Source organism: Arachis hypogaea, chromosome 20 (assembly GCF_003086295.3).
Source record: "Arachis hypogaea cultivar Tifrunner chromosome 20, arahy.Tifrunner.gnm2.J5K5, whole genome shotgun sequence".
Classification (NCBI taxonomy): Eukaryota; Viridiplantae; Streptophyta; class Magnoliopsida; order Fabales; family Fabaceae; genus Arachis; species Arachis hypogaea.
In genome coordinates, this window is record NC_092055.1 from 101,663,403 (window position 1) to 101,679,048 (window position 15,646).

The 15,646-nt window shown below is 33.0% G+C and overlaps 1 protein-coding gene across 1 annotated transcript; it reads left to right on the forward strand.

Annotated features, from left to right (window-relative positions):
* The first annotated feature begins 353 nt into the window (after nt 1-353).
* On the forward strand, nt 354-10,744 carry LOC112784985 (ABC transporter B family member 19-like). Its single transcript, XM_029296065.2, has 10 exons — nt 354-717; nt 2,715-2,769; nt 5,735-5,910; nt 5,997-6,197; nt 6,472-6,731; nt 6,806-7,119; nt 7,354-7,577; nt 7,858-8,201; nt 8,296-8,723; nt 8,795-10,744. Exons 1-10 carry the CDS (start codon nt 424-426, stop codon nt 10,273-10,275), a joined length of 3,777 nt encoding a protein of 1,258 aa, XP_029151898.2. The 5' UTR covers nt 354-423; the 3' UTR covers nt 10,276-10,744.
* The last annotated feature ends 4,902 nt before the right edge of the window (nt 10,745-15,646 follow it).

Here is a 15,646-nt window from a genome sequence, read left to right on the forward strand (position 1 = left end):
TGTGGCTTTGTGCTATAGCTGATGATGATGGCATGTGAAAAGAAATAAATTTGGTATATATGTTTTCCAAGTCTAAGTGGCGATTCTAATAGTTTCAACAAGATAATAATCTCTATTAAGTATCCATCGCCAGCAACTTTGTGGGCATCGAAGAAACAAATGAAATCAACCAAGAATACAACGCCACAATCCTAACTATTTTTTAAATTGAATGTAATATCCTTAAGGCATATTCTGTTGCTACATTTGGGTCATACTATTGTCACTATCGCGCATAATTTTTCGTGTCACAAATAGTCCATATATAAATATGTAGACTACTAATTAATAATTAATCATTAGTAATTACGTGTTCTACATTATCATGTATATATCTTGAAACTTATTGATGTAGTGGTGTTAATTATTGTTAGTGGAATTAATATGGCTCCAAGCAGACCACAAAAAGTAGTGCAAATGGTGGAACCTGTAGAAGATGATGGTGGTGGTGGTGGTGATGTTGATGATTTGAAGAAGAATGTTGTGAGAGCCTTGCCATTTTTCAAATTATTGAGCTATGCTGACGTAATAGATTGGATTCTGATGAGTTTGGGAATGGTGGGTTCGATTGTGCATGGAATGGCTCTTCCTGTTGGATACCTCTTGTTAGGAAAAGCTCTTAATGCTTTTGGGAACAATATTCATGACCAAGATGCCATGGTTAAAGCTCTTAAACAGGTATGTATACACATGACAAAAATTATTCTCAAGTGTATATTATATGGTACGAAAATGATATGAACAAACTCATTTCGTAAGAAAAGTATGTAATTTGTTTATTTTCTTACTTTTCTTTTTTTTAATAGCATTAAATAATTAACGTGAAAAGCAAAGTGATATGTTTCATTGCCATACTTATTATTTTAGATACCTCCTATATGTTTTACTTAATATATCAACAATAATGATAAAGAAACTTATAAGAATGGGTTTGACTGTTTGAGCAATAGACATAGCATTCTTTTTTATAGCAATTATGCTAGTTAACGAAAAAAAAAAAAAAAAGCCAACTTCAGTTAATAAATAAAAAAAGTTCAATACCCATTTAAATTATCTTTTCTTGAGATTACTTTTTTATTTTTTTTCTTCTTTCTCCCAACACCCCACTTTCATTTATCATCATAAATTACTACCTCTATCAGAAACCACTATCTTCGATGCCGCCAATCATTGACCACTGCTGGCCATCACTGTCGTTGGAGACCATTGTCGGCCACTTTCACATCCAAAAACCTGTCTAAAATCCTAAATTCTAAAGGTAGCTTAAACATTAATTTCTAAATTCTAAATCCTAAATTAAATCTAAAATTTTAAATTTTAAATACTAAATTTTAATTTTTTATTTAAATTTTGAATATTTTTATTTTTTTTAATTTTAAAAATTTTTTTTTATTGAGAATTTTATCTACTTCGTTGGCTAAAAATTTCAAGTTGATGTATCACTGTCTCTCCTAACATATAAAATTAACTATGGCAAACAATTTAGCTAAATTCGTGGATGCAAGTTTGTTAGTTTTGGTATAAGTTTAGACTTTAGAGAGACACATATGTGTGCTCATGATTTAATTACATATTGTTATTATTTTATTTTATTTTTAACTCTTTAATTATATAATAGCATTTTTTAACTTTTCTTACCGATAAGACGAGCTTTACACACTAAATATGGTTTTGGTCCCAAAAATTTAGTGTTATAATCAAAATTGTCCCTCATCTAATTTTTTATTTAGAATCGTCCTTAACGTTTTTTTTCGTATTAAAATCGTCTTTTTTATTTAAATTTTTAATTTAATTCCTAAACTACTCCTGCTTTAAAAAAAGGGGTAAGTATTGTTTTGGTCCCTAACGTTGAGGTTGAAAATCGAAACCATCCCACATCTAATTTTCGATTTAGAATCATCCTTAATATTTTTTTTCGTATTAAAATCGTCCTTTTTAATTTTTTGGACAAAAATACCCCCAATACTACCAACACAATTACCTTCTCAACGCGTGTGGGGGGAGGGGAAAGGACGCGGGGTGGAGTTCTTGCTTTCTTTTTTTTGCTTTCTGTTTCTGCTTCTTAGTTTGGTGTTATTTGGTGTTGTTGCTGTTGTTTTGTGTTCTTGGTGTTGGTATTGGTGTTGGTGTTGGTGTTGGTGTTAGTATTAGTGTTGGTGTTGGTGGTGGTGGTGGTGGTGCTAGTGATGGTGGTGGTGTTGGTGTTGGTTGTGGCGGTGGTGTTAGTGTTGGTGGTGGTAGTGGTGGAGGAAGTAATTGTGTTGGTAGTGGTGAGGGTATTTTTGTCCAAAAAAAAATTAAAAATGACAATTTTAATACGAAAAAAACGTTAAGGACGATTCTAAATCGAAAATTAGATGAGGGACGGTTTCGATTTTCAGCCTTAACGTTAGGGACCAAAACAATACTTATCCCTTTTTTTAAAGCAGGAGTAGTTTAGGAATTAAATTAAAAATTTAAATAAAAAGGACGATTTTAATACGAAAAAAAACGTTAAGGACGATTTTAAATCGAAAATTAGACGATGGACGATTTTGATTCTGGCGCAAAACTTTTGGGACCAAAACCATACTTATCCCTAATTATGTAATTGAAAAAAAAAATCTAAATCCATCTATGAATTATTATTGTTAAATTCAGTTGTTGTTTACTGGGGGCTGTTTTCTTGAATTCAGGTTGTTCCGTACGTGTGGTACATGGCCATCGCCACATTCCCTGCTGGGATACTTGGTATATGTTTTTTTTTTATACTAATCAAATATATATACTAATTATCATTTTATCTTTATACATTTCTTGTTAAGTAAGAAATGCTATATTTTATACTAATTATTTAAATCTTAATTTATTATTTATTATATTTATAAATTTAGAATTTTAATTTTAAAGATTTAAAATATAAAATTTAAAGTGTAGGATGTTTTATTTTTTTTAGTTTTATCTTTATATAATTAAATCTATTTATTTGGGAGATATGTTTGTGGTTAGATCAAGTGAGACGAATCCGTTTATAATCTAGCCTAACTTGATTCGTTAATAATCCAAAAAATATAAAAATAATAAAATCAACTAATTAGATAAAATTTGATCAATTTAAAAAAAAAAAAAAACTCTCAAACCAAAGCCAAACTTGTTATATACACCATCTACAATTTTTTTTTTCCAAACTTTAAAAATTTTGAATTAGAGAATTAAATGATGTGTGATATTCTCTTGTGAAAATGTTATGATATTATTTATGGCATGCTCTACCATCATTAGTAATTAAAAATATATAACCTTTCCTATCTAATCGGCTAAAAATCAATATAATATATTGATAAAATTTAGAAAAAAAAGAAGAAATAAGTTATTGATATTTTATTATAAAATAAATTTATCTCTTACTAAATTAAAATATAAATAAGTTCCTGAACTTTTGTAAATAAAGACATATAATTTTTAGTGATAGTTGAATCTAATACAGAGAGGCTTGTGTGTTTACCATTTACAAAAATCAATGACCTATTTGCAGTTAAATTTAGTGAATGACTTATTTGATTTTGAAATAAAAGGTTATTGACGTATTTGTAGTTTAAAAGAAACCTTAGTTATGGATAGGTTTAGCATATCGGATAGGGCCTCATGGTATAAAATCTAATAATAGAATAAAACATAATGATATAATATCTAATAATTTAGTAATATTATATAATCTTATCCTTTATTTATAAATAATCTTTAACAATAAGTAAATATTAACTAGAAATAATTATTATTTTGTAACTCATCATGTTATTTGGTTAAATTATTATTTTTAATTAATTTTCATTTATTAAAATACTTTTATTTTATTTTATTTTATTTACTGATTATTATTAAAAAAGTGTCCTTATTAAATTTAGTATTTATTATTGTTATTTAAATTTTAAAGAAAATTTACCAAAAACTTTAAAGAGCATAGTCCTTATACACATTCACCCACATATACTCGAACAAAACTCAGTTAAGTTTTATAGATTCTGAATTTTTACTCGATCTTTAAATTGGTTCCTAAATTTTAATTGTCTCAATTTATATTCTAAATTTTTATTTCATGACTCACGTTAGTCCATCGAATATCATATATATCGTTAAAGTTTGAAAAGATTATTGGTCTCATTCATTAAGAAAACAAACAAACAAAACAAAGGAACGTTAAACTGCCTTTTGTCATTACGACCAGGTTACATATTTTAAGCTTAGTTTGATTCAATTATGATAATGTCTTATATTAATTGAATAGTTATCACTTTTAGAATGATTATTCAATAGTTTTACATATATATGAGCAATGAGAATTATCTAGTTCAATAAAAAAAAAGGAGAACAATTATATGGAGTATAATTTTTCAATATATAGGTTAGATTGAATAGTTTAACAAAATTTAAGTGGCTAAATTAAATCACTTGCAATGATAATATTTCAGTGATATTTGGATAAACCGTACTATATATGACACATGATATTATTATCTACGTCAATATAATACGTGTTACTTATTATTATATTATCACTTTTTTATTCGTCGTCAATTTTTAATATATGACATTGATTGTTTACATCAGTATGTCAAGTCAACAAGCCATTAACCAAAAATATTAAGCAAATTAAGTAACACATAAAGTGAAAATTTGAGATCTAATTTGAGGTAATTAAAAATGCAATAATGACCGATTTGAAACTTAAGCGAAAATTTAGGAACAAGGCTTAACAAAATTCATGCAATTTTAAAAGTACTTGTTATGAAAATAATAATTTTAAAAAAATATAAGATACCAATATATTATCTGTCAATTTATTATTAATAATAATTAATTATTATATTTTAATTATAATAAATATTAACATGTATAAGGAGATACATTTACAAAAATACTTTTATTAGATATAGCTATAAAAAAATATTTTTATTAGACACATTCACGAAGATATTTCTATTAAATATAACTATAAATAAGAGTTGGCGAAGTTAGTAGAATTTTTGTTGGTTAGATTGTTTTTTGTATAGTGATATATGGAGAATGGATCCTATTCATTTTTTTTTTTAATAATTGAGGGAGTAAAGTGTGATCTCTCACCATTGGTTTTATAAGTAGGACCAAGAATAAATATGAAAGAGAGAGTAATAGAGGATTAAAGATCACACTTTACACTCTCAATTTTTTTTAACAATCGAAAAAATTCTGTGATATATGAGAAAATTTAAATTTACATTTAAACGACTGAGACACATATTAATTAGAAATGAAAAGGAATAAAGTTTTTCCCTATATTAGGTTGCGTGTGATATAGATACCGTTGTGAAAGATAGAGTTTATTTATTCAATAAATATGGGACCCTTATGAGATTTACATTATAAGCACAAATTTTAATTATTATCATCACCTTTTCTAGCACAGATATCACTACATCAGCTGGTTTACCACGTTAACCATTAATGTATTAACAAGTAACAACTAAAGATTTGAAGAGCAAACATGTTAAAAGACATAGCAGCCAAGTGTTCATAACCAGACCCCAAAAAAGAAAAAAAGAAAAGAAAGGAAAGTGATCATAAGATCCAAACAATATATATTGTAAGAGAAACACTACATCTGTGATTCAACAAGCTGCATTAAGCTTTGAGTATTTGTGAAGTTTACTTCACCGTGATGAGATTGAAACTTTGGCAGAGATTGGATGTTGGATGTATACAAGCGAAAGGCAGTTATCACGCCTAAGAATAGCATATCTAAAAGCAGTTCTTAGCCAAGAGATAGGAGCATTTGATACAGAACTAACAAGTGGAAAAGTCATTAGTGGAATAAGCAAACACATGAGTGTCATACAAGATGCCATTGGTGAGAAGGTTAGACTCACCTTTTCCCTCCCACATCATTAAATCACATCATTTTTTTATGACTGAAGTTCACATGTTAATTTTCTTACTCACAGTTGGGTCACTTTACCTCAAGCTGTTCAACATTCTTTTCCGGAATTGTGATTGCTGCCATATGCTGTTGGGAAGTGTCACTCTTGTGTTTAGTGGTTGTACCCCTTATTCTTATGATTGGAGCAACTTACACCAAGAAAATGAACACCATTTCAACGACCAAAATGTTTTTCCATTCTGAAGCTACAGCTATGATAGAGCAGGTATACATGTACACAAGTCTAGTGTCACATAGATGAATCAAATAACAAAAATGATATTTGTATACCAAAATTAGCCACCAATGTATTTGTGTATAAATACATGTGTGGTTTAATTTATTTTCAATGTGTATTTATTTATATTCCAATATGTATTTTATACTTGTGGCTGACTTTGGTGGCTGATTTTGGTGTACACGTAGTATATCATATAGTGATATAGTAAGTCATTGATAAATAAGATAGCAAACTGAAGTTGTTTGTATTGATGTTGCAGACAATATCACACATAAAAACAGTATATGCTTTTGTGGGAGAGAGTTCTGCAATCAAATCCTTCAGAGAGAATATGGAGAAACAGTTCCAAATAAGCAAAGGGGAGGCGCTTGTGAAGGGAGTTGGAACAGGGATGTTTCAAACCGTAAGTTTCTGTTCCTGGGCTCTCATTGTATGGGTTGGAGCCGTTGTCGTGACAGCCGGTAGAGCGAAGGGAGGAAACATTATAGCTGCAGTGATGAGCATCCTCTTTGGTGCCATGTAAGGAAGAAACATTTGGAATGGTGTAAAAGGGTTGAATATCATGTGACAAAACTCTCCTTTGTGAATTGCAGATCCATCACTTACGCGGCACCAGACATGCAAATATTCAACCAGGCAAAAGCAGCAGGATATGAAGTTTTCCAAGTGATACAAAGAAAGCCTTTAATAAGCAACGAAGCACAAGGGAGGAAGGTTACCGAGATCACAGGCGACATTGAGCTGAGGGATGTATACTTTACCTACCCATCTCGACCGGAGAAACCTATCCTTCAAGGACTATCCTTGTCAATTCCAGCAGGAAGGACAGTAGCTCTAGTTGGTAGCAGTGGTTGCGGAAAAAGCACTGTTATTTCCCTGGTTAACAGATTCTATGACCCTGCTAGAGGTTAGTATTATGAATTTTTCACTATTCTTTGTTGTTGGCAGAATATAGTTATAGTACTTTCTTCTATTCTGTTTATTTTGTTACATAATTCATTCTAATACTAGACTAATGCATTGCTTGCAAAAATGCTATATATTATGACAGCCTTGAATTAAAATCTTGCAAAGAAAGTGGATGTGTAAACTGTATGCAAAAGGGTGATGCCACATCTAACGTTTTCTAATACCTTTCCAGGAGAAGTTTTTATTGATGGTCACAATATCAAGGATCTTGATCTGAAGTTCCTTCGGAGTAATATAGGGCTCGTTTCCCAAGAACCGTCACTGTTTGCAGGCACCATCAAGGATAACTTGAAAGTGGGGAAAATGGATGCAGATGATCAAGAGATACAGAAGGCAGCTGAAATGTCAAATGCACACACTTTTGTATCACAGCTGCCGAATCAGTACTTAACAGAGGTAATCTTATAATGAAATCAATGCCTTGTTTGATTTCCCTTTCATTGAATGAATTTACATACTTTATACACATCATATTCTGATATAATTCAATTCCATAAACAAGGGAAGAGGGAGAGAAAGATAAGAACTAATAGTGATTTAAATTCATACAATAAAAGTGGGAAGAACTTAGCTCTTTGATTTGGGCATAGTTCCTTTCAGTTTTGGAGTTTGGCAGATGAAATTCTTAGTAATGTTTTGTTGTCTGCTAGCAACATAACTATTTTGTTGGTGCCAGGTAGGACAAAGGGGAGTTCAATTATCAGGAGGCCAGAAACAGAGAATTGCAATAGCAAGAGCCATTCTTAAGAATCCTCCCATCCTTTTGCTTGATGAGGCAACTAGCGCCCTTGACACCGAGTCAGAAAAGCTGGTTCAAGAAGCACTTGAAACAGCCATGCAGGGAAGGACTGTCATCTTGATTGCACACAGACTCTCAACAGTTGTAAACGCAGATATGATTGCTGTAGTAGAGAACGGACAAGTTGTAGAAACAGGCACACACCAGAATTTGCTCGACAAAAGCGATTTCTATAGGGCATTATATAGCATGCAGAACCTTGAAGCAGCTCCTGAATCCAGGTAATCAGCCATTTAATGTTCAGTTTTACGCATGTCATTAACCAAAGAGTGGCAAATGACGAAATCTAACCGGTTTTAATTACTCACTGGATAGCACCACAATTTCCAAAAGTAAGAGTACCCACCAAGGAGATTCTACTGATGAAGCTAAACTCTCGGAGAAGCAAAAAGAGACTCAAATAAATCCCATGGAGGATTCTGAGCTAAAGGGACAGGAGACAAGAAAAAGAAATATATTTTTCAGAATCTGGTTTGGTCTGAAACCGAGGGAGCTGGCAAAGATTGCTTTTGGCTCAGCCGCAGCAGCTTTCTCTGGTGTGTCGAAGCCAGTTTTCGGGTACTGCATCATCACTATTGGAGTTGCATACTTCGATCCCGATGCAAAAAGGAAGGTTGGCTATTATTCAGCCTTCTTCTCTGCAATAGGGTTGCTTTCATTACTCAGTAACACAATCCAGCATTACTTCTATGGAGTAGTCGGAGAAAAGGCCATGGAGAATTTCAGACATGCTCTATATAAAGGTATCAGATATCACAATTAACCTAATTTCTCTCTCAATGGCAGTCAATAATAATCCTTTCAAGCTCTGCAGGTGTGCTCCGTAACGAAGTAGGCTGGTTTGATAGATCTGATAACACGGTTGGTTCATTAACTTCGCGAATCATCAGTGACACTGCCCTGGTCAAAATCATAATTGCTGATCGGATGGCTGTGATTGTGCAATGCATTTCCTCCATATTGATAGCAACAGGTGTGAGCATGTATGTCGACTGGAGAATGGCTTTGGTAGCTTGGGCTGTGATGCCTTGCCACTTCATAGGCGGTCTCATTCAAGCAAAGTCTGCCAAAGGCTTTTCAGGTGACTATGCTGCTTCCCATTCTGAGCTTGTTGCTCTTGCATCTGAGTCTGCAGCCAACATAAGGACTATAGCGTCATTTTGCCATGAAGAACATGTAATCATGAAAGCAAAGACATCTCAGGAAATTCCAATGAGAAAGTACAGGAATGAAAGCATCAAATACGGGATCGTTCAAGGCTTCTCCCTTTGCTTGTGGAACATTGCACATGCTGTTGCTCTGTGGTATACAACAATTCTAGTTGAAAGACGTCAAGCCACCTTTAAAAATGGAATACGAGCATACCAAATCTTTTCTCTCACTGTTCCCTCTATCACAGAATTATATACACTGATCCCAACTGTCATCTCAGCTATCAATGTACTAACCCCAGCATTCCAAACGCTTGATCGGAAAACTGAAATCGAACCAGATACACAGGATGATTCCCAACCGGAGAGGATCCTAGGAGAAGTTGAATTTGAACATGTAAAATTCAACTACCCTTCAAGACCTGCAGTCACTGTTCTGGACAACTTCAGTTTACAAATTGAAGCTGGATCAAAGGTGGCTTTTGTAGGACCGAGTGGTGCGGGAAAATCCTCTGTTTTGGCCCTTATACTAAGATTTTATGATCCAAGGGCAGGAAAGGTATCAATTGATGGGAGAGATATACGGGGATATAATCTAAGATGGCTAAGGACTCAAATAGGGCTAGTACAACAAGAACCACTTCTTTTTAACTGCTCTATAAGAGACAACATTTGCTATGGACACAATGGGGCTTCTGAAAGTGAAATAGTGGAGGTTGCCAGAGAAGCAAACATACATGAATTTGTAAGTAACCTACCAGATGGATATAACACTGTTGTTGGGGAAAAAGGGTGCCAGCTTTCAGGAGGTCAAAAGCAAAGAATAGCCATTGCCAGAACCTTGCTAAAGAAGCCTGCAATTTTACTCCTAGATGAAGCAACAAGTGCTCTTGATGCTGAGTCGGAAAGAACTATTGTGAGCGCTTTAAAAGCAATAAATCTCAAGGAGGACAGTGGCTTGTGTTCAAGGACTACCCAGATTACGGTAGCTCACAGGCTTTCCACAGTAATAAATTCGGATACCATAATTGTCATGGACAAGGGTAAGATTGTAGAGATGGGATCCCACTCAACCCTAATAACAACTGGAGAAGGACTCTATTCGAGGTTATTCAAGCTACAGAGCTTTGATGAATCCTCGTAAGTTATATACATATCTAGTGTCTATAACAGCAAAAAGTACCTGTGTCACTTCATGAAATTATATTTTCTTCTCTGATGTAATAAAAGTACAGTTAGAATAAATGCCAAAAAAATAATTCACTGGCATGAAATAGATCGTAGCGGGATGTATCACAGCAAGTTTTTGGTTCTCTACAACTCAAGGAAGATACCATCAATTGTCTTGAGTTTTTCTGTCTCCTCCTCACTGGCAATACCAGAATCAACAAAACACAACTGAAATAAACAGGACCATCAATCCTAATGATTTATTGGTGCAACACAATTATACATTTCTGTTGAAAGAAGAAAGACATGGTATTGTCGCTTCTTCAATGTATACATTCCTCTTTTTTATAGTTTCTGCCATTCAACTTTCTTCCTAAGTGATCTTTCAAGAGTAGCCGTACTCTACATGTTAGATACTTCATAAAATCAGCAAATTTACATGCCTTCAGCCATAGCCATAAAATTTTGATTTAATTTGGAATTTCCAATTCTTGAATCACCAAATCAAATGAAATTCAAATATATTTATTGTATAATGATTAAAATTGGAGACCCAAATTATATAAATTTTAAAAGTCACATTTTTTTCATCAAAAAACAAACCAACTTCCAATACTATTAGATAATATAATTTCTTAACAATTATAATACCATCCAAACTAATTTCTATATTAATAAATTAGACCACAAATAGAATAAAATTCTAATATTCTCCCACTTGGTCTCACATTTGTTACATCTAGCTTGTGATTACAAACTATGTCCAAACAATTAGGACAAATTACACAAATCATAGCAGTAAGTCCTCATTAATAGAGTATTACCTTCTATGTATTACGATGTAACAACTCCTAATTGAATAAACATTCAATGCTTATTTTAGGTCCTTCACTAAATTTTATTTGTTATTCTCAATCATGTATGCACATATATACTAACCAAATGAGAAACAAATAATAATAAGAATTTCATGTCCAAATATGTTATATAATACAACATAAATCATAAAAGTGACATTACAAAACAAAAACCCATACTAGTAACATGATCTTTAAACAATCCTGGTAGCATTAGGGATGGCAAAAACCTTTAGTGGGGCGAGTATCCGTGGGATTTACCCACCGGAGGCAGATATGGGAGGCTTTCTGTGCCAGCGGGGACGAAGGGCGGGGATGAAGGGCGGGGACCCGTTTATTATATGGGGCGGGGGTGGGGATAGTGGTATCCGCTCTATGAGGATCCGTTTAATCCCTGTTTATGTGTCAAAATACTAAAATTTTCCTATTATATATATAAGATATGAGAATTGAGAAAAAACCCTAGCTAGCCGTCACTCACACTGTGTCACACTCCTCTCTTCTGTCCTCTCCTCTCACCGTCAATGATAAGATCCTCTCCTCTCAGTCTCGATGTCACAGCAGCAGTGAGTCATCGCCATCTTGACCGTCGGAGCGTCCGAGCCTCTGCGCCGCTTCTCAGCCGTCGCCGATTTTCACTAATCTCCGAGCCTTTGCTCTTCCTTCCGGTAAGTAGCTTCTGTGAACTCTGAATTTTTTTAGTTGGATTTGAAGCATTTGTGATTCTGATTTTGGTTTTAGTTTGTGGTTTGAAGCATCTAAAATTTCACTTTTTTTTGTGTTACTTTGATTTAAGTTAGGTTAACCATAATTTCTGTTTTTTATTCTGATTCTGATTCTTATTTTTATGATTTATGTGATGCTTTGTGAATTCTATGATTTATGTAATTTTATGTGTTTATATTACAATTTCTTATTTTGACTCTGATTTATATAATTTGTGTTTGTGTTATAATTTTTTTTGAGTTAGGTTAATTATGATTTATGTTTTTTATTCTGATTCTGATTTGCATGACTTATGCTTGTGATTTCTGTAATTTATGTCTGTATGACTAAAGTAAATCAAAATCTACCATCACTACCATTACAGGATGAAAGAAAGCTTAAGAATTATGTTTGGTTGTGTATGGATTATGGATATGTTTGTTTGTTTATGGATATGTTATTATGTTTGGTTGTTTTTGAATGTAATTTGGTATCAAATGTTTGTTGGTTATTGATATTTAAGTCTTTGAAGGCTATGAAAATTATGTTTGTAATGGCAATTGAGGATTATCTTTACTTTTTAAAACTTTTTTCTATTTTTGTTCATTTTTCTCAATTTTTATTTTTTTTTACAAAAATCTGCGGAGAACCCGGTCCCTGGCGGATACGTTGAATACCCGTAGCGAGGACGGGATAGAGACGGGGACAAGTTTTGGAGGCGGGGGGCGAGGGGCTTGTTGCCACCCTTATAGGAACTCATTGCCATCCCTAGGTAGTATGTCTTTTGTCAAAGGATCAGCTATCATCTTCTTAGTACTGATATGCTCGATCTGTCCCTTATTAGACCTAACTCAGTCTTTAATGGCTAAGTACTTAATGTTAATATGCTTACTTTGACTACTACTTCTATTATTCTTAACCATAAATACAACAGCGAAATTGTCACAATATATTTCCAATGGCCTAGAGATACAATCCATGATCTTAAGCCCAGAGATGAAATTCTTTAACCAAACACCTTGTGATGTAGCCTCAAAACAAGCAATAAACTCAGCTTCCATGGTAGAAGTGGCTACAAGTGATTGTTTTGCGCTCTTCTAAAATACTACTCCATCAGCAAGCATAAAGATGTATCATGATATTGACTTCCTAGAATTAACACATCCCTCCAAGTTTGAATCTAAGTATCCAACAATTTTCAAATTGTTGGTTCTTCTTGCATGAAGTCCTTGGTCCTTGAAGATACTTTAAGACCTTCTTTGCAACTCTCCAATGAATAATTCCTGGATTACTTTGATATTATCCTAATATGCCAACAACAAAATAATGTCAAGTCTTGTACAGACCTAAGCATACATTAGGCTTCTAACGGCTAAAGCATAAGAAACATTTTGCATCTGTTCCTTTTCAAGTTCATTTTTGGGACAATGATCTAAGCAGAACTTGTCACTTTTCACAATAGGTACAACACTTGGTGAACAATTTTGCATTTTAAACCTCTCAAAAACTTTATTAATATAGGTTTCTTGAGATAAACCTAAAATTCTTTTATGTTTGTCTCTATGAATCTTTATGCCAGTGACATAAGATGCGCCACCCATATCTTTCATATCAAAATGTCTAGAGAAAAGTTGTTTCACCTCATGTAACAACTCTAAATCATTTATTGCAAGCAAAATGTCATCTACATATAAGATGAGAAATATGATTTTACTCCCACTAACCTTGTGGTATATACATTGATCAGAAATATTCTTAATGAACCCAAATGAAGAAATTGCATTGTAAAACTTCAAATATCACTGTTAGGAAGTCTGCTTAAGATCATACATTACTCTCTTAAGCTTGCAAACTAATTCCTTACCAACACTTGAGATAAACCGTTCGAGCTATCTCATATAGACATCTTCTTCTAAATCTCTATTAAGAAAGGCCATTTTCACATCCATTTAATGCAATTCCATATCAAAGTACGCTTCCAATGCCATAATGATGTGAAAAGAGTCTTTCTTTGAAACAGGAGAAAATGGTTTCCCTGTAGTCAACTCCCTCCCTTTGCATAAATCCTTTGGCAACAAGCCGAGTCTTGTAGCGCTCAATATTGCCTAATGAATCCTTTTTTATCTTAAAGACCCATTTACAGCCAATGGCCTTTTCCCCATAAGACAATTCTATAAGATTCCAAACTTAGTTATCTGCCATAGAATTTATTTCATCCTTCATAGTATCTTGCCATAAATTAGAATTATGACTTTCCATTGCTTGTGAAAATGCCGTTGGGTCTTTTTCATCACAAACAACATAGTCAGACTCAACAAGATACATTACATAGTCACTAGAAATTGCAGATTTTCTTATTTTAGTTGATCTTCTTAATGTTGCATCATCAACCTGTTGTAAAGGTACTGCATAATAGATTCTCCCACTTCTTGAGGTTGATCTTGAACAATGTATTTTTAAATAACATTTTTATTATGAAGAGCTTGATCCTCCACCATATGATCTACTAGAACATTATTTTCATGATGTGGAATATCAGTAATAAGTTGTTCTACACTAACCCTATTTGTATGGGCATTGTATTGAACAATCACCCTTGTACATGGAGAGGTTTGACAAACATTATCATTCTTAATAACCTTAAGAGAACGATTTCTCCCACTTTCTACATCATGCTCTAAAAACCTTGCATTTTTAGATTCAACTATTTTATTTGAATAGGAAGGACAATAAAACCTGTAACCCGTAGAATTTTCTACATAACGTATAAAATAGGCAATGAGCATCCTTAGGTCCAAATTTCTTTCTTGTGGATTATAAATCCAAACTTCAGCAGAACAATCCCAAATGCGTATATGATTCAAACTAGAATTTCAACCTTTCTATAGTTCAAATGGTATTTTAGCAACTGCCTTGGTTAGAACTCTGTTAATATATATGCGGCTATCTTAAGGATGACACTCCACAAGAATAAAGGAAGATTGAAGTTGCTAAGCATACTCCTCACCATATCCAGCAAAGTCTTATTTCTTCTTTCAACTACACCATTTTGATTTGGTGTGTCAGGCATGGTGTATTGTGCCATAATATCATGCTTTTGAAGATACTTTACAAAAGGATCAGGTGCTTGTCCACTTCCAGTATATCCCCTATAGAATTCTCCACCTCTATCTGATCTCACAATCTTAATTTGCTTTCCGCATTGTTTCTCTACTTCAGCTTTATAAACTTTAAAAGCATCTAATGCCTCATATTTATTATGAAGTATATAGAGATACATATATCGTGAATAATCATCAATAAAGGAGATGAAGTATTTCTAACCACTTGAAGACATATCAGGACAACATATATCAATGTGAATTATTTCTAATATGTCAGAACTCCTCTTAGCATCTTTTTGAGACTTTTTGGTTTGCTTTTCCTTAATGCAATTCACACAAGTATCAAAATTAGTAAAGTCTAGAGGTTCAAGATCCACCACTTATTAATTTTTTCATTCTCCCAATGGAGATGTGTCCCAACTTTCGGTGCCACAACATGGAGAATTTTTCATTCATACCATTACCATGCCTAACCATTAAACCTGATGGAACATTATTAGCTAAATGAACTTTAAAAAAAACCAATTAAAGTACCATGTCCAATAATATTAGAACTTTTAATATTGACAACAGCATCATCATAAAAATTTATACATAATCCTTGTTTTACAAGCTTAGATCAAGAAATCAAATTTTTATAAAAATATAGAATATAAAAAGTTCTTTCTAAATCTAAAAT